This window comes from Ceratotherium simum, chromosome 19 (assembly GCF_057802395.1).
Source record: "Ceratotherium simum simum isolate JZ-2026a chromosome 19, ASM5780239v1, whole genome shotgun sequence".
NCBI classification, from domain to species: Eukaryota; Metazoa; Chordata; class Mammalia; order Perissodactyla; family Rhinocerotidae; genus Ceratotherium; species Ceratotherium simum.
The window spans coordinates 28,073,638-28,093,803 of NC_141918.1; the positions used below are offsets into that span (position 1 = coordinate 28,073,638).

General features: G+C 36.5%; 1 protein-coding gene across 6 annotated transcripts in view; it reads left to right on the forward strand.

Annotated features, from left to right (window-relative positions):
* LIN28B (lin-28 RNA binding posttranscriptional regulator B) overlaps positions 1-20,166 on the forward strand; it is a 146,772-nt gene extending 126,606 nt beyond the window's left edge. For all 6 annotated transcript variants that reach the window (XM_087443933.1, XM_087443934.1, XM_087443936.1 and 3 more), the window contains one exon: positions 15,271-20,166. In XM_087443933.1, coding sequence (XP_087300059.1) covers positions 15,271-15,640 — 370 coding nt within the window. In that variant the 3' untranslated portion in view covers positions 15,641-20,166. The remainder of the gene's footprint in view (positions 1-15,270) is intronic.

Below are 20,166 nucleotides of genomic sequence, written 5' to 3' on the forward strand. Positions count from 1 at the left end.
ATCCTCTGAGTTCCTTCTGCCTCAGTTGCATCTCCTCCCAGCTTGGACCGACTCATTTCAATAATGCTTTTATGAGCAAACTAGTCTCCTTCACCCTCTTGTCCCTCCCGGGCATCCCCCTTGCCAATCCCTACTGTAGATAGATTTGGATCTCTTCTACCTCACATTGCCCACTACTGGGCTGGCAGATATTTCTTGGAGAAAGTCATAAAACCAGGCTGAGTTGCCCATTACGAGGGTAGAGAGATTCCAAGATCACAGACAGTTCAGATTGGGAGAGAATCAAGAGAATTCAAGTCCTAGCACTGTCTTGCAAGTGAGAGGGAAGGTTAGTTAATAGTGGAGCTAAAAACAAGAGCTCATTTCTCCTGACTTTTGTTTCAATGTTTTCCAGCATAGTGAGTTGAGAAGTAGGCAAACTGAGGGGAAAATTATATAAAATACGAGAGAAGAGAAAAAGCATTAAGGTGGCGTGAAGTCTTGTAAGGGAAATAGTCTTTCTCCACTCCCCCAGCTTTACTGAGGTATAATTAACAGATAAAATTGTAAGATATTTAAAGTACACATCATGATGATTTGGTATATGTATACATTGTAAAAGGATTCCTCCCATTTAGTTAATTAATGTATTCATCACCTCATATATTTACCTTTTTTTATTTTTTGGTAAGAACATTTAAGTTCTACTTTCTTAGCAAATTTCAATTATACAATACAGTGTTATCAACTATAGTCACCATGTTATACATTAGATCCTCAGACCTTATTCATCTTACAGCTGAAAGTTTGTCCCATTTTATCAACCTCTCCCTGTTTCTCCCACCTTTGGTTTTCTTTATTTTTATTTTAATTATTTTTTTCTTACTGAGCTAACATTGGTTTATAACATTGTATAAATTTCAGGTGTACATCGTTATACTTCTATTTCTGCATAGACTACATCGTGTTCACCACCCAAAGACTAATTACAACCAATCACCACACACACGTCCCTAACCACTCCTTTCACCTTCCTCCCTCCCCCTTCCCTTCTGGTAATCACCAGTCCAATCTCTGTCTCTATGTGTTTGTTTTGTTGTTGTTTTTATCTTCTATTTATGAGTGAGATCATACAGTATTTGACTTTCTCTCTCAACTTATTTCGCTTAGCATAATACCCTCAAGGTCCATCCATGTTGTCTCAACTGGCAAGATTTCATCTTTTTTTTATGGCTGAGTAGTATTCCATTGTGTGTATATGCCAGATCTTCTTTATCCATTCGTCCCTTGATGGGCACCTTCCTAGGTTGCTTCCAGGTCTTGGCTATTTTGTATAATGCCGCAATGAACATAGGGGTGCATATATCTTTACACATTCGTGTTTTCATGTTCTTTGGGTAAATACCCAGCAGTGAAATAGCTGGATTGTATGGTAGTCCTATCCTTAATTTTTTGAGGAATCTCCATACTGTTTTCCATGGTGGCTGCACCGGTTTGCACTCCTATCAGCAGTATGCGAGTTCCCTTTTCTCCACATCCTCTCCAACACTTGTTTTTTCTTGTCTTGTTAATTATAACCACTGACAGGCATGAGGTGATATCTCGTTGTACTTTTGATTTGCATTTCCCTAATTGGTGACGTTGAACATCTTTTCATGTGTCTGTTGGCCATCTGTATGTCTTCTTTGGAGAAATGTCTGTTCAGATCTTTTGCCCATTTTTTAATTGAGTTAGTTTTTTTTGTTGTTGAGATATATGAGTTCTTTATATATTTTGGATATTAACCTCTTATTAGATATATGGTCTGCAAATATCTTCTCCCAATTGTTAGGTTGTCTTTTCATTTTGTTGATGGTTTCCTTTGCTGTGCAGAAGCTTTTTACTTTGATGTAGTGCCATTTGTTTATTTTTTCTGTTGTTTTTCTTGCCCGGTCATACATGGTATTTGAAAATATGCTGCTAAGACCCATGTCAAAGAGTGTACTGCCTATGTTTTCTTCTAGGATTTTTATGGTTTCGGGTCTTATATTCAACTCTTTAATACATTTTGAGTTAATTTTTGTGTATGGTGTAAGACAATGGTCTCCTTTCATTCTTTTGCATGTGGCTGTCTAGTTTTCCCAACACCATTTATTGAAGAGACTTTCTTTTCTCCATTGTATGTTCTTGGCTCCCATGTCAAAAATTAGCTGTCCATAGATGTGTGGCAACCACTTTTCTGTTCTCTGTTTCTATGAGTTTGACTTTTTTTTTTTTTTAATTCCATATATAAGTGAGATGATACTGTATTTGTCTTTCTGTGTCTGACTTATTTCACTTAGCTTAATGCCTTCAAGGTCCATCCCTGTTGTCACAAATGGCAGGATTTCCTTCTTGTGGCTGAATAATATTCCATTTTGTGTGTGTGTGTGTGTGTGTGTGTACCAATGGACACTTAGGTTGTTTCCATGTCTTGGCTATTATAAATAATGCTATGATGAACACGGAGGTGCAGATATCTTTTTGAGACAGTGATTTCATTTTCTTTGAATATATACCCAGAAGTGGAATTGTTGGATCATATGGTAGTTGTATTTTTAATTTCTTGAGGATCCTCCATGCTGTTTTCCATACTGGCTGCACCAATTTACATTCCCACCAATAGTGCACTAGGGTTCCCTTTTCTCCACATTATTGCCAGTACTTGTTATTACTTATCTTTTTGATAATAGCCATTCTAACAGGTGTGAAGTGGTAGCTCATTGTGGTTTTGATTTGCCTTTCACTTATGATGAGTGATGTTGAGCACCTTTTCGTGTACCTATTGGCCATTTGTATGTCTTCTTTGAAAAACTTAAATTTTCTTATTAGCTCCTTTTTAGTGTAGTGGGAAATAATTCCCAGGATTATGAAAGAGCCAAATGTTTCAAGGTATAGGAAAAATATCACTGAGAAGAAACACAAAAGCTAAAATTGGGTCCAATAACCCTGAGGGTTAAAGTTAGTTGTGCATCTGTCTTATCTCTTTTCTAGATTCTGTGTGCTTGAAGAGCAAGTCATAATGATCTTTGCATCTCATCCGGTGATTTCTGTGGTGCATATTTACTGTATAAAATTAAAGGATAGTTTTCAAAAAAAGTAACATCACGACTCTCATACAGATATAAAATGAGCAAGTGTTAAAGATTTAGTTTAACTCATATAAGGGAAACAGGCAGATCTTAAAACCTGTTCAAAGGAGAATCCAAAGAACAGACACATTTGTAGATTAGGAAGATTAAAATTAATATGCAGATGGAGGCAAAACTAGCATCTTCCACAGCAGGAAAAGGAAGTCAGTTGAACCTGAACAGGACAGTATTTGCCTCTCTATAGGCGAAAATAACTTTGCATTGCTATCAGTTATTGGCAATTTAAAGAGCTGTGAAATAACTCCCATAGAATCAGAATCAGGTAATCCATTAAAAGCTCTAGATCTAGACAATGAGTTTTCTACTGAAGTACAACTTTTTCCCTACACGTGTTGTATTCAATTAAATTATAAAAATACAACATATAAAGAGAACTTCATATTCAGTGTGATAAATAAATGGCACTTCGCCATTTGCAGCTATCATATTTTTAAGTATCTATTAGTTTTCTGAAATATATACATTTTTAGAGTAAAAAAATCAAGTATTATCCAGACAAGTTTACCTCCTTTCACCACACCTGCCAGGATATTTTTTAGGATATTTTTTTGTTAGAAAAACAGAAAAATTATTCAGTGGCTTTGTTTCTTTTGTCCCACTAAGAGAATAAACCAAATTCTTCATGTAAACTTGTACCAGCCAAATTCAAAGGATGACCAAGGGAGATGAAAATTCCATCGTTCAAATACTCAAGGAATGGTCTTCAAGACAAGCCATTTTTTGGCTTATGGAATATGCACAAATAATTTGTTAATGTGTAGAATCTAGCCCTAATGGTTAGCACTTACTAAGAGTATCTGGATGTGGGTAAACAACTCTGGCTCCGTCCAGGGACCTATCTGCACTTCTCATCCCTACTTTCAGTTTTTACCTCCATCCTTGGCTTGACAGCTGTCTCTTTTTATATCAGTGGCCGTGTATACACAGGGTCACAGCCTTCAAGTGTTCAAATAGGAAAACACGATTGCTTAAGAGATCAGTGATCAGAAAAAAGATCTGCAGGGACGCTTTAGCAGCTTGACCATCAAGCTTTAGTCATATAAAAAGCTAGATGACTTGAAGCTGCAACCAGTAAGGAGGGAAAACAGAAATAGCCATGAGGCCAAGAATACCTTACCTGACCTTAAGCTTTAATTTTCAAGATCAGACCTACACAGAGAGGAGATAATATCACAGTTTATGGAGCTTATCTGAACATAGTAGCAATTTTCCTTGTTCAATTTTCACCTGCCTACCTCCATGGTGAACAATTTAGGAACCGCTGATTCCTGGCAAAGGGCAATATATAGGGTCAGTGACAAGAAGACCATTTGGGCCAGAGCGGGGAGTGGACAGCGGTCATTTACTTCTCATCTGTGCTTCGTCATCTCCCTCGCCAATAGCTGGTGCTGGGACGGAGATCAAACTTATCGATCGTTAGAAGCCTTTCCTTGGTGATTTCAGCAGAACAGTTTTAACTCCTCCTGATTCTTGAGTAGCTAGAGAGATGGGAGATGGTTTGGCATAATCTTCTTTTGCCTCTTGCACCTGAATTAATCTTGAGGGTACAATTTAGATAGATCACACCAAGCAACATGCTCTAGGACAACGGGTCCTCTATAAATATTTTTTAATGCTACTCACATAAACATTGTCAAAATGGAAAGTTAACGCATAGTTCTTACTAATTCAGTAAAATAGCAATAATTCAGTGTTAAGTATTTTTTTTTTTATAATTTTATTTATTTATTTATTTTCCCCCCAAAGCCCCAGTAGATAGTTGTATGTCATAGCTGCACATCCTTCTAGTTGCTGTATGTGGGACGCGGCCTCAGCATGGCCGGAGAAGCAGTGCGTCGGTGCGCGCCAGGGATCCGAACCCGGGCCGCCAGCAGCGGAGCACACGCACTTAACCGCTAAGCCACGTGGCCGGCCCATCAGTGTTAGTGTTAATTCAGTAATACAATAGGGAGGTGTTTTAACACTATCTTCATAGAAACTCAGATACTACCAACACTCAAAGGTAACTCAGTCACGGTAACTTCAAAGATTTGATTAACCCATTTGACTAAATAATAATAATAACTCACTTGGCTAAAACTAGGATAGCATCTTTTAATCTAGCCCTCTGTTTGCCTCCAGCTTGCAAACAACTAGTATAAATCTGGAACTGTTATCTAACCTTCTGTACAGTTCATCAGTCATGCCACTGAAATTGATTCTTGACCTCTATACATCTTTCTTTCCTTTGAAATTTCTCATGCTGTCTCTTCCTTCTGTTTTAACAGAGAGCTGTGTGTCATAAAATAACAGCTAGTCCCCTTTTTATTTTGCAGTCCTTATTTATATACCTAAGGTATTTTTTTTATATCTAAGATATTTTTATTATGTATTTAAATTCTTTCATATATTGTTTTGATGTTTGATGTTACATCCACTTCTCTAGATAACAAATTATTGTTTCGCCTATCAAGTAATCATGATGAAATTCCTGTTTTAAAATGTCATGTGCTTCTGGCCAAATGGTTAATAGTCAGAAAAAAAATCTCAACATACACGTAAGGAGAAAGGTATCACTTTAGAATGACTTGTAAAATAATGTCAACCATAAAAATAAGGCTGGTTTACAGAGCCAAAGCCTAAAAGAAATCACATGATGAGCAAGGAAAAAACATTATAAAAGCGGACACAAAAGCAGTGGTGGAATTGTATTTCTTCAGGCTGAGCCGATGTTTATTTACAACAGATGTTGCACCTCTGACACTGGCGAATGTAGAATGGTCGGTCTGGGGAAAAGCAAGCAGCCCTGGGGGTTTAAGTTTTCAGCAAGGCCACTGTAATAGATAAATGAACCAACATTTTCAGATTGCGTGTTATAATCTGATTCTTCCATCTAAGCAAACACCTAATTTTAACCATTGCAAGCCAAGTTAAATATTGCATGTCTTCCCGGTTTCATGTTTGATACCAGCACTAATCTTCTAAAAGTACTCTATACCTAAAGGTCAGTGTGACCGACCTGGGTTCCAACAAGGATGAATTTAAACCTGCAGTTTGGATAGTGGTAACACTGCCACTGCAAAAATGCATGTGGCTTTTATTTATGTGTGTGTGTGCGTGATGTTCCGACCTGGACATTCTTCCTTAGTTGTGTTGGGATCGTGAAAGCAATGCTGGCAGAGTACCCACTGCATGTGAGATTGGGTCCTATTTCATAACAAACCACTTTTACTCTCAAGAAATTGGAAAGCATTAAGTTATCTGTGTTTGAGTACATCTTTCGCCTTGTTTTTTTCAACTTTTCCATTAGCCAGAACAGATTACCTGTCTGGGATGTTGTTTGTCACCTAAAAGAGAGATAACATTTCTATTTCAAATACAGATTTAACTTATGACCTAGAATTCATTATTGTCCTCCTTCTCAAGTTATGGTATGAAGTAGCAAATTCTCAAAAATGAATTTCGTTCCATGGAGTTGCCACAAAATCTACTGAGTACTTTTTAAACATAATGGAATAAAATACAAAAATGTCTGGGATATAATTATACCTGATTGAAAGGCCCTTACGTGAAAAAGGTTCCCTTTGCCCCCATTTCTCCAGTAATTTCTCTCCCCTTTCCTATCCTCTTCTCTTTTAAAACTGCTACACGTTCCATCCCTACTTTTGACACCCTGCACTGCCACTCATTGCGTGTCTGTCCCCCACATTTTCCATCTTACCTTCTTGTTTTTATCAGATGATGACACGTTTGCGAATAGAGCTATTACTATATTTTAGCTGGTTTTCAAGATACTTTCTTGCATTTTTAGCTGGCATTACAATACAGACGACAGACCATGGCATTAATCAGAGAGTTTCCAAAAACTAGTAACATAAGACAATTCAGATAACAGTCGAGAGAAGACATCAAACAAGATAAAATATGTAAATATATAAATCTTACTATCCAGGTAACTATTCGCGTACATTTCATCTAGTACAAAGTTGTGCACATAGTAGATATTCTTAAGTGCTAATTTTTTTCTATTTTTCATTTGAATTTATGAAAATGATTGCTTTGGTATTATAAGCAGTTGAACCCACTAACAGGCGCGGGATCTCGATAATTTCTTATAGAGCTAGATGATGAAAGAGGTTAGAACAGTAGTTGGTAAGTAAAAAATACCCTTCGAACTCAGTGCAAACCCCAGATCGGTTTAGTAAATGGTCTGAAAACTGAGGTTTGGAAGAGACATAGAATATTCATTTCTACTGCCAGCAGCTTTAGAGTTTTGAATTCATATTAGTTCCATGCGGTAGCAGACTGACCCTTGCTTGCTGTGACTAGAACTAGGCAGTACAGAGCCATCCAAACATCTGCTGTTTATTATGCACCAGGAAGAACTGAATGGCAATTATACGGACTAAATTTTGCTTTTTAAAAATAATATTGAGGGGCTGGCCCCATGGCCTAGTGGTTAAGTTTGGTGTGCTCTGCTTTGGCGGCCTGGGGTTTGGTTCCCAGGCACAGACCTATACCACTCGGCGGCAGCCATGCTGTGGCAGCAACCCACATACAAAATAAAGGAAGATTGGCACAGATGTTAGCTCAGGGTGAATCTTCCTCAGCAAAAATAATAATAATAATAATAATATTGAAAGCCTACCATTAGGGTGGTCTGACTATGCAGGTTTTAAACCATCTATTATGCGCTTCCTTTTTTTCTAAGTATAGAAAACAGTGAGCAGTAGTTACTATATCATTGGCTCTCTCTTAAGCAAAATGTAGTTTAAATATTAGAGTTTTTGAAAATTCCATGGCTAATCAATTGTATAAAAAGCAGAGATCTTGTTATTATATTCATAAGAAAGTAATTTTCTATGTAATAGCCAACTGAATTTGGCCATTAGAAATGTTTGCAGGAGTATATCTATACTAAACAAGTTTATATGCTTTTGAGAATTACATTAGATGCAGGCAACAGAAGATGGAGAATTAAAGAGTTATTATGGGAAATCAATAAATGTTAATTGGTAATGCTGGTGAAGTTTAGAGAAAGTAGCAATTGATTCAAGAGCTGTAAATTATCACCCATTTTGATGACATGGATGCCTACACATTGAACCCATCCTTGATTGATGAACAAAGAATTGAATAATGGCCTCAGAAACAGAGAAACTACTTCTGAAGCTAAACTCAGTAGGTTTTTGCAATGTTTCCCTTCCAAAATAAGCAGGGATCAGTGATGGGAAAAGGTTGTGGGCTTTTGTGCTGTCACAGCTAACAATTTCAGGGAATCATTTTTAGTTCCCAGAAGAAAATGAGGTATATACACACCTTTTTCCTTCCTTCCATCCTCCCTTCCTCCCTTCCTCCCTCCCATCCGTCAATGACTTGTTGAAACAGCATTTTGGGAGATTTATCCTGCTTTGAACCACAGTCCTTGTGGTTGGGATTAGGGAGTGAGCCCTTGCTGAAGCTGTCAGTGCTAAACTCAGGTTTGTATACAGTTGTGGTTCTCAAGCAGCTGCTCACCATCACCTGGGAAGCTTTAACAAGTACTGATGTCTGGGGCTCCACTCTCAGTGATTCTGATTTAGTTGGTCTGGAGTAGGGCCCAGGCGTAAGTATTTTTTAAAAGCTTCCAAGATAATTCTAGAACTACTAGAATACAGTTTCACTGTCAGATGACTAACAATAATAATGAAGGTCAAATTACAAAATGGAAGCTTTATAATTGCTTTTTTTAATGACACGAATAATATATAAATTCTTTCTTGTTTTCTAAAAAAGAAACTGTACTAAAATTTATGGAGTAAAATGCAAGTCCCCCTTCACCTTACCTCTATTCTCCTCCCCAGATGTAACCACTGTTAATTTACTGTTTATCCTTCCAGTGGTTTTCCCATGCATTTAAAAATGCATACAGTTCCTTATAATCATATATCATGTTTTTGAAACATAAATGGGATTATACTATATATATGTATTATCCTGTGGTTTGCTTTTTTCACTTGATATGTGGGAAATCTTTCCGTGTTAATACATGTAGTTCTACTTCGTTTTTTAAATATTCTTTGACTTCATTCCTTTTAATATTTATAGAGTGTTTCTCAGTATATGTGGGCTTTAGTTTCTTTTTCATTTTCATGTATTTGTGGCTCTGTAGTAAAGAGCAGGACTCTGTAGTCAGACTATCTAGTTTTGATTATAAGTATTTATTATTGTTGTTAATATAATTATCATTTAATTTTTCTATTTTGTACCAATATGCACAACACTCTGGTTAATATCTTAGTACCCAAATCATTGTGCTTATCAGTGACTATTCCTGTAGGGCAAATTCGTAGAGTTAGACGTGCTGGGTCAGAGGTTATGTGTATTAATATTTTGAAATATACTGTCAAATTGCCCTCCAAGAGAGGCAGTCTCAATTTACATTCACTCCAAACAATAGAATCTCATTGCATTATTTATTGTGAGGCCTAAGTAAGTTGTTCACATCATAGTATGACTTCCTGGGCCAACTAAAATGTTCTTTATTTTGACTGGAATTTCATTGTCAGTTTGATAGCTCTAATTATAGCATGTCAACCTGAAGTTCTAATTCGTAGTCTTAAACATATGATTAAGGAGAATGGAAAAATTATTTACTAATTTTTTGGACAAAGATTTTCAGCATATAAAATACAAGAGGGGTAGAAATAAAAAAAATAAATTCAGGACCTTATATTTTTTAGAGCTACATACAGTAAAATTTACATCAATATTGTTGGGTATAATGTTTTTATATAGTGAAAGTGCAAGTGAAATATATTATTTTCAATTAAAATTTCCTTCTGTGTAAACTCTTGTGAGTTTAATTTTTTCAACACAGTGTGGATATTGTAGTACCTTCTTCGTTGAGTTTAGGGGAGGATTAAATTATGTAACATTAAAACTGTTGCACAGTATCTGGAACATAGTAAGCTCTTAATAAACTGAACCTCTTATTATTGTTTTAATTCTGTTAGCAATATGTTCAGCCCTACTGTGTACAGATCATTTTATTTTTAGCATGAGTTTTGGTAATTGAGGGGACTACTGGCTTCTGTGTTTCAAAAGATACAAATTAAAAATTTTCTGATGTTAAATATGTATTTGTTCCATCAGAACCTTTTTTAAAAAACATCACCAGTAGCCAATATTTTTTAAAACTCAGTATTTTTACCACTGTACTTACGAAAAATATATAAAATAAACTTTATTAAAATGTCTTATTGTTTAATTGGCTTACAGTCTTAGGAGTTTGGACATAAGACAAATTAAATAAAAGAAACGGAATTTCACGTAAAGAATAGGTTGCTTTGATAGAGGTCAGAAAATGTATGTACTGTTAAAAGGCCATTCTAGCTTTGTGATTCATCCACATTTTCTGACTTGCCTCCTAGCAATTTTGGGCAGATCCTGTGGAGCGAATAAACTATACCCAGGTGTAAATTTAGATTGTTTGGAAGCTATCAGAACAAAATGGGGCCTTCTGGAAGGCTGGTCTTAGAATTTGTCTCTCTTACCGTCAGGAGGTACAGGGTGGGCAGACTGCTTCCATCAAAAGCTACACTCTGGATCCTTCCCTTTTTTCCTGCTCTTCTGGGTTCTATGATGGCATCTCTGCCCATCCACCTCCGTCCCACCACCAGACTGGGATGCAACATTCCCAAGTGTTGGGTTGATTGCCACAAAATTGAATTAGATAACAAGTGTTCAGACATATTAAAACCAAAAACTATAGATTTGATGAATGTTGGTATCATTTCTGGATTTTAGTTGGACTCTATCAGGTTAACAATGATAAACAGTCTCTTCAAAAAGTCAGTTATCATTTCTTCAAATTAGTTTCTGATATTCTTTCTAATCTGGGACTTTTCTTTAGCCCCTCTGGCCTCCCATTTGGAAACTTGATTGATCCTTTCTCATCTTTCTTTCCCAGGGATTTTTATGAACTCCTTTCTTATATTCATCCATCTGTATCCTGCCACATAGTTTGCACTTCTTTTTCCACTCTATTCTCTCTCCTTGATATTGCTTTCAACGTTTCCTTCCTCTTGAGAAGCTTACGTAAGATCACTGTATCTTTGTCCTAACACTCCCTCAAACCCCCCAGAATATGGATTTAAGTTTCCATATAAATTCTTAAGTTAACACTTTCAAATACTTAGAAGTGCCTAAGTTATTTTTTCCATTATACTTTTAGACCGGCAAAGCTGGTTCTGTACCTGTAGTGTCACTTCTCTCCCCAATTTTTTATCACTTTCAGGATCCAGGGGGCATATACAATTGATGAATTCTTTCGTTTAAGTCATTGAGGTATCATTTAAAAATTAATGTCTGTATTCTAATATAGTGATCTTCAGTTGAGCTTAGTTCTCACCATTATTGCTGGTGTGATTTGAAAATATACTTACTTATTCTGTGGTTTGGACCCCAAAAATAAGAATTTTTCTAAGGGTCATAGCAGCTCTAAATTCTGATTTCTGAATCAGGGTTTTCAATTTTATTATGGAATCCTCAGAACTTTGGATATGTTTTGATTAACTTACCTAATGTAGGTGTGTGGGATTAGTTTATTAAGACTCACCTGATTCCTTATTTCATAATGTAATCAAATAGTTCTAAAGCCCTAAAAGATTTGTTTTTATTTACTTTAGCTGCTTCTGTCCTACTATATCTATTGTTGGCATTCTCCTTTCATTTAAAAATTTTAATCTTATTTTGACAGTCTTGTAAAAAATTGACTCCAATTTGATTATCTTCCATCTTCGTATCTTAAATAAGAAGTAATATTTGTAGAATGTGCTAGCTCATTAGAATTAAAGTATTTATAAAGTAATTTTATGAAGAACTTGATAAAGTTCTAAGATTAATCTGAACATTTCTGTTTATTTTATCTTTATGTTTACTATGTGAGAAAATATCCTTTGTGCCATTGGTTCATCATTGTGTAAAATACTTAATATGAATCATTTTACTTTTTATGTTGGGCTGTGGGAATATATAACAAGTATGGTTATAGTTTTCTTTGTATATAGCCTTTTGCTTGGAGTCTGTGTCCTTATATTTCTTAAGCATGTAGCTATATGTTGGCATACATGCCATTTTTATGCTCGCATCACAAGGTAAAATTCATTCAAACTCACAAGAGCAGGCTGGTTTGGAGAGGTGTGGAGAGTAAACAAAGGAGACTGGGACCATGTAGAGATGGTCTGGAGTGTGTGGTGTGGTATCATTTGTGAGCTGAAAGGTAGCTGAATGTTTCCATTTTGGTGTCAGTCCCTTGGGAAGGCAGGGGTTTCATAATGGGGTATGATCTGTGCTCTTAGGGAAAGTGATTGACATTGAATGATTAAATAGAAGAGGAGAATAAATACCACTCCTCCCCTTTTAAAGCTAACCACATATACACTGAATGCAAATCTTCTCTGTAGAAGGCAGCTTGGCCTCATGATAGCACATATCTGAAAAGCTAGGGGAGTGAATTAACTATGTGAATCAAAATGCAAGGAAACCAAAATTATATAGTATCCTTAAAAATAACTTTTACAACCCAAATGTAATGGTAAATGCACATACAGCATATGATGGAAGACCCGTTTGTAAAAGTGGAATCCTGACTTCAGGCCTTTGGTAAATGAGTGGGCAAAATGGTTCCCTGAATTGGATAACACAGTGCATACCACAGTGACTGATGAAATTGATGTGTCCATGGGAGAGCCTACCCTATTACTAAAGCCTTTAACCTATTTTCTCTCTCTTGGAAAAGGAGCTCCTGAATGGATATTATCCTCAAGGAAGTGAATTTAATTCAAAAGAATATATTTTATAGATAGGCAAATTTAATTTAAGAATTCACTTATTCATTATAGAAGAGAAGGATATGGGAAAACATTAAGTATTATGGTTATATTTTTCAAAGATGCCATTTTTGAGTGTGTTATTTTGGGGACCTGAATTTCAAGCATTAGTCAGTAATTTTTATTATTCTTTAATTTTGCATTATCTCTTAGAACACATGGCTTAAACAATATTGAATCTGCATTGTTATATTGTTTCATTAAGCTGTTATATTAAGGTGTGTAATTGTACAATAAATTATTTAATCAGGAAAAGTGATTTCTTGGGTTTTCCCTTTAATTTTTGAAAATATGCATTCTTCTTTCCTGGCATAAATACTCAATTATTGCAAATAAAAGCCCATCTTGTGAATCCATTATTCTAAAATCTGTAAGGTAATATTGATAACTGGAGGACGCGGTAAGTAGCCTAGTTTTTGCAAAGTAAAAAAAATTCACTCTTTATAACTTATCCCAGAAGATAAATACTAAGTATCCTACATAAACTCCTCAGTAAGTTAGTAGTAGCTTAGTAAGTAGTTTGTCTTTGAAGTATACGGTACTGTATAAGTTATTAAGCTTGCTATGCTCACACACACAATTATGATTAATTGTTTTGTTGTCTTTATGGTCTTAAGCTGATTCTCACAGTTACCACCTATTTTGCTATCATTTTTTTTAAAATGTTGACATATTGTTTGTGTTTCATAATGAGAGTTATGGAGTCACAAATGTACTTGGAAAAATAAATTTAAAATAGAAAGCTCTTAAAACTATTTCATTTGGAGACAAATCAGTAAGCAAATTCTGTATCAACAAGTAGATTAAAAACCTTTATAAATATAAAATTTTATTTTCTCCAGTTTGTTTCATTGTTGTTAATATGAAATTTTAAAAGAAAGAAAATCTGATTGAAATTGAGCAAATATATCTTCCAGATAATTTATTTGCTCAGCATTTAGAAGCTAAGTCAAATTTTCAAACATATCGTACAAAGCTTGCCCCCAGCGTGCATTCAAATATTAAGTAAGGATGGATTTGTGTTTATTTCAATTTAGAAGAATTTACCCTAAAGGAAAACTAATTTCTTACAGAAGAAAGAAAGTAAATTTTTCTCATCACTGAACTAGCATCAGCCTTCATCAATCTGATCTAAGTATCTGGAAACTTTGTTTTATAGCATTCTTCTGATTCAGATACTTACTGTCTTGCTCTAAAATTACTTGGTAATTTGCCAGATATCATTCACCATAGACATCTGACTTTCTCATTGATCAAATTTCACCGCATTCTTCCAGTTCAGCTGGTTTCCACAGCCAAAATAATTAACACCCAAAGAAATGTTAAACTCATAAAATTTAATTTGGTCTATAATTTTCCCAATTGCTGAATGAATTGGCATTGCATATTAGGTCAACAGCTGTATTTTTTAACTGTCCTTTTAAAACTAGCTGGTTGTTTTTTGTTGAACATGGCTGCCCCCTAGTGGAATAAACTGTTCTTTTAGAATAACCTAATTGTCAGATCTGAAAAAGGAGTCATTTCTATATAGAAGTGATTAAATATTCTTTCATGTTTTGGTACTCTTGTTTTTCATTGACTATTGTGTTTAGTGCAGCTAGTTTTACAACTTTGCTGGAGCATTTTGGTGATGCTAGTTTTTGAAGCAACATATTATAAATAGCATTGCATACTTATTAAGAAGGCACGTTAGGGGCCGGCCTGGCGGCACAGTGTGGTTAAGTTCAGTGTGCTCCGCTTCAGCGGCCCAAGGTTTGCAGGTTCGGGTCCTGGGCACGAACCTACACCTCTCATCAAGCCATGCTGTGGTGGCATCCCACATACAAAATAGAGGAAGGTAGACACAGATGTTAGCTCAGGGCCAATCTTCCTCACCAAAAAAAAAGCACATTAAAAGAAGTTGATCTCTTGAGCCGGCCTGGTGGCCCAGCAGTTAAGTGTGCATGCTCGGTTGTAATGGCCGGGGGTTTGCAGGTTCAGATCCTGGGCACGCACCAACGCACCGCTTGTCAAGCCATGCTGTGGCAGCGTCCCATATAAAGTAGAGGAAGATGGGCACGGATGTTAGCCCAGGGCCAATCTTCCTCAAGAAAAAAGGGGAGGATTGGCATCCGATGTTAGCTCAAGGGTAGTCCTCCTCACAAAAAAAAAAAAAAAAAGAAGTTGATCTTATTGACAGTTTGTGTATTTTAGTATCTTTTTGATTTATAACGTGTATTTTATGGTACATGCTCCCTACTTCTAAGATGTTTTCATTATTCTTGTTGCAGATGCTACAACTGTGGTGGCCTTGATCATCATGCTAAGGAATGTAGTCTACCTCCTCAGCCAAAGAAGTGCCATTACTGTCAGAGCATCACGCACATGGTGGCAAACTGCCCACATAAAACTGTTGTGCAGTCGCCCGCCAGTTCTCAGGGAAGACAGGAAGCAGAATCACAGCCATGCACTTCGACCCTCCCTCGAGAGATGGGGGGAGGGCATGGCTGTACATCACCACCCTTTCCTCAGGAGGCTAGGTCCGAGATCTCAGAGTGGCCAGGCAGGTCACCTCCAGAAGCTTCCTCCACGAAGTCATCTGCAGCAGCAGAAGAACAAAGCAAAAAGGGGCCTTCTGTTCAAAAAAGGAAAAAGACATAACCCTTCTTGTTAATGTATCGTTTTCTTTCCCCAGTTGGGAAGTCTACCTCATGCAAGTACAGGGGAACAGTATTTCACAAACAGCAGCTGACCTGGGATTTTAACTACTGTTGAGGAACTGTGAATTTTTTTAAACAGACAAATCACTCTAAGCAAGTTACATTTGAGCAGGGTGTTATGTTTTATGTTACGCAGAAGGAGATACAATGTGTATCTATATGTGCATGTGTGAGAGGGGGAGAGCGTGAGTCTCTGTGTGTGTCAGAGGATTTTATATAGGAGTGTAGACACATATATAAAGAGGGTTTGTCTTTATATATGTGTGTCTAGAGATATAAGCACACACCCTCCCTCACAGAATTGGACATCCCCAAGCCTTGAAAACCCATGTGTGGAGCATTTTAGATGGTTTTGAAAATAACCCCTGGAGTTTTTCTTGAAATACCACTCCCTTTATATGACACAAAAATAAAAACATGACTGTTACCTTTTGTGTAAACCAAAGGATACTTCAGATCTCAGAGCTGCCAATCAATGGTACTAAAGGTTTTTAAGACATCAGTTCTCCCAAACTTGGGATTGCCTCTTTTTCTTGATATCAGTAGAGCTTGTCCCCCATTCCCCCAACCCCTTGAAGGCAGTTCCTTAACTCCATATGCCTCTGACTGCCATAGCTTTTTTTGAATCTGGGATACATAACTCCAGAAAAGACAATGAATGTGTAATTTCTGTGCCGATATTTCAATGTTTTTGATTCATATATGTTTTGATTGTAAATTAGATGCCTATTAAGAGAAATGAAGGGGAGGGCAATGTATAAATGTAGTGACTTGATTGTTTTCAGTGGTTTTTTGATACCAGCTCATTATAATCTTTTACACGTTGTGAGGTTTTGAAGGGATCGTGGCGACAGCAGCCTCCCTTGACCAAGTCAATCCTTGGAACCATCACTTTGAGCAGGGGCCCTCCTTGTTTACTACTGAGAGCTTGGAGGAAAACTCCAGTCGTTTGGTGTATATCTTTGGGGCTGCTTTTATTTCCCCTGGTGAGTTATCTAACTTGTTTCTAAAACAAATAAAGAAAACAGCACAGATATGAATAAAATGCCAGGGTTGAGAATGAAAATTAAGTGGATGCTCACGATTGCCCAATATGTATGACCTTGAATAATATTAAAAAATGCAGTGTTTGGTGGCAGGCAACTAGAACAATGAATCTGGGGCAGAGGTCCGAAAACCTCTCCTACAAGAGAGCTAGAAGTATTTTATACAATAAAATTGATCTTATGGAAGTTCCCTTTATTACTTATGCTGGAGTAACCTATATGGTGGATTCAGGAAGAACATGCAGTGATGGGGATAGAGACGCTTGTCAGATTGGTCCTCAGTTATATTAATAAACTGGCTAGGGACCAATCATTATATTGGTCTCTTTAGGTTTAAAATTATTTTAGTGTCATCCTGGTTCGAGATGTTATGGGTAAATTTCTGAAACATCTCTAAGAAGGTACCAATTAATTTTAATGCTTAACATTGGCAATAAATATAGTTTTGTATGAGCCTGTTGGTATAAGCTCAGATAATCAGAAAAAAGAAAATAGCATGATTCAAATGAGACACATTCTGCTGAACAGTTTCTGCTCCCTCCCCAACTCGTCCTGCCATGGGAGACTTGTACAGTTGCTGCTGTTGTTCAGCATGCCACGCATAAGGAGAAAATGCCTCAGGCTGGGCTGCCAGTCTTTCACAACTCAGCTTGAATTCCATGACAGTGTTTTTGAGAATCTCCATGGTATATACTGAAATATCAGTGTGCTGTGATGCAAAGCTTACCTTTGACGATATTGAATGTGATATATAGCTGTAGAGAAGTACTTCCTTGCCTTATGTGAGGATCGTAAGCTTATTTAAATTATGTAGACAAATCAAAGTGGCATTGCTTAATTTTTAGCAGGTATAATAAGCAGGTTAACAGTAAAAATGCAAAACATAATAAGTCACTTTGAAAATTCAAACCAAAGTTCCTTGACCTTATAGAAATAGGAAATTATGGACTTGAGAATTGGACATTCCCTGTTTACATTTAAAAAGTTCAGAGCTGAGATTGTGGTTAAAAAAAAAAATACTGAGAAGCATTTTATAACTGTGGACCTTGTGGGTGCAATTTGAAATCATTTTAAGCATCTTACCAGACTGAACTAAGAGCACATACCAAACCTATCTTATGATTAAAAGTTGGGGTTTATTTTTTATATAAGAATATTATCACTATTACATAACATACTCAGGACAAAGAACTTTGCTCAGGGAACATACCATATAATGTTGTCGTTGTTGTTTCTTTACAGAATAGTCTACAGTCCTGCTTACTCAAAACAAACCAAATAACTTAGACCTTTATGTAAGTATTATGTACTGATGCTAAATAGTAATAACTACCTCTGAGTTTGACATAGATCAAAATTTCCAAGTATCAGATATCAGTTCTCCTATTTTTATTTCATGTGAAAAGTACTCTGAAGCAGAATTCCCGAACTCTTTGCATATGTGAATATCACTGATGTGAGCACAGTGTCCATTTACATGGGTGAACTATTATTCTGTTTACAGCAAAAGGCTACCTCATAGTTGATGCATAGCACACCTTTATGCTGCTCCAGCCTTACAGTGGCTGATAATTCTCTGGTACACAACCTTTTTATCTATATTATAGATAGCAATTCACAACTGCATGTTTCTGACAAACACTTGTGAATAATGAAGCATCTCATTTAGTTAGCAAAGTCTCCAAGCATTTCCCTAAAGTTGTCATGTGTTTAGTTTAAAGACTTATGGGCACCTTTCCATGTAAGCAAAACAGAAGAGGAGCAATCTTGGAAACAGCTCCTTTGCCCAGAGGTTGGGGGCAGGAAGGAGTAGCAAGAGGAGAGGTTGGTGTACAAGTGTATTCACGCTGGGCAAAAGTAGAAAAGATGCCAGTCTCCTTCACTTGTGTCTGTGCTGCCCTGAGGCAGCATTACTGCCCTCGGCACAGAACTAACTAGCGCTAGCTTGCCAAGGAGTGAACAGAGCGTGGACGTGCAATGCCATTTCTAGCTACTGAGGGGAAGGGTCTGTGTGCAGCATCCGTTTACAGGGGTTACTAATGGGTTGGGCAGGAGGTCTGCAAATTAATTGCCCTGTGACCTCCCCCCTATGTCAACACAAGTGTGATTCCTAAGAAAGATGCACTACCAGTCTCTTAGCCCTGTGAGCTATTCATTGCTACATGGCAGATTATAGTAGAAACATTTTTATACTTGCGTTTCTAGTCTTTACTAGAAAACATTGGATGTATTTTTACAATTGAAAGATTTACAAAGATTTTTACCTGCTTATAACTTGGAAGTTTGGCGTGCAATGTAGCGGAAAAGATCAAGAAACATCATGTTGTTAGCATTGGTCCGTCTACGAATATAGGATGTTCTCACTGCCGAAACGTTTTTCACGTTCTGGCCCAGTTTTATTTTGCACCACTGTGGCCCCAAGTTACTGCTAGTTGTATTTAGTTTGTGAATAGAAGCCCATAAGTGTTAGTAGACGTTGTAACATTCACTGTAAGATGAATTATACAGGACATGGGAAATCTCATTAAGTCTTAAAGTTAATTTAAATTAATTTATCTGTTTTCTCTAAGAAATGTTTATCATAAAATATATATGTGTATTTCCCCTTTGGTTATAAAATTTGGGAAAAGTGTACAAGTGCGGCTGTACTGACTTTAATTCTCTAGATGTCTTAATGAGATTTATTTGTTTTAGAGAAGAACAACTTGTTAAAAGCATCAAATTCTGTCTTACATAGCTGTCAACGGCCTCTTTAAGACGTGGTGGTTGTGTGATCTGTGTCATAGTTGTTCAGTTAGAGTGAAAGGTTGACCTATGAATCATTTTTCCATTTTATCTTTGGAACAAAGCTGCAAAGTTATGGTAAAGTACTGTACTGTGAGAAACTATTACGATATTTAATACGTCTGTGGCTTAACACTTGTGAGAGTTAGCAGCTTGACCATGGTGGTTTGACTACCTCTTGAATTACTTACATCTATCAACCACTGGCAGGCACCGCCAAGCTGGCTTTAATTAGTGCGTGTGTTGCTTTTTGGTATTAACAGCTCTAACCATACTGGAGACCAAAGTGAACACTGATTTCTATATGTCTTTAATATGGTGTTTTATCTAGTGTTTTTAAATTATCCTGTGTAGTGTTTAGATTACCTCATTGTCCATTTTGACTCATGTTGTTTACAAGTGAAAATAAAAAACACTTGAACTGTATGTTTTTAAAGGACAAAAATGGAGTAGATGCTGGGATGGCATTTCACTCATGTACAGTCGTCTTGACGGACTAAAGTACTGTTTGCCTTTCTGCAGACCATGCATTTTATATTCTCATTTCATGCCTAATGTCTTATTCTGTCAATTATGGATATTTTGAGGTTTAAAGCAATTACTTGATTAAAAATAAAACATATAACGTTGGCATTTA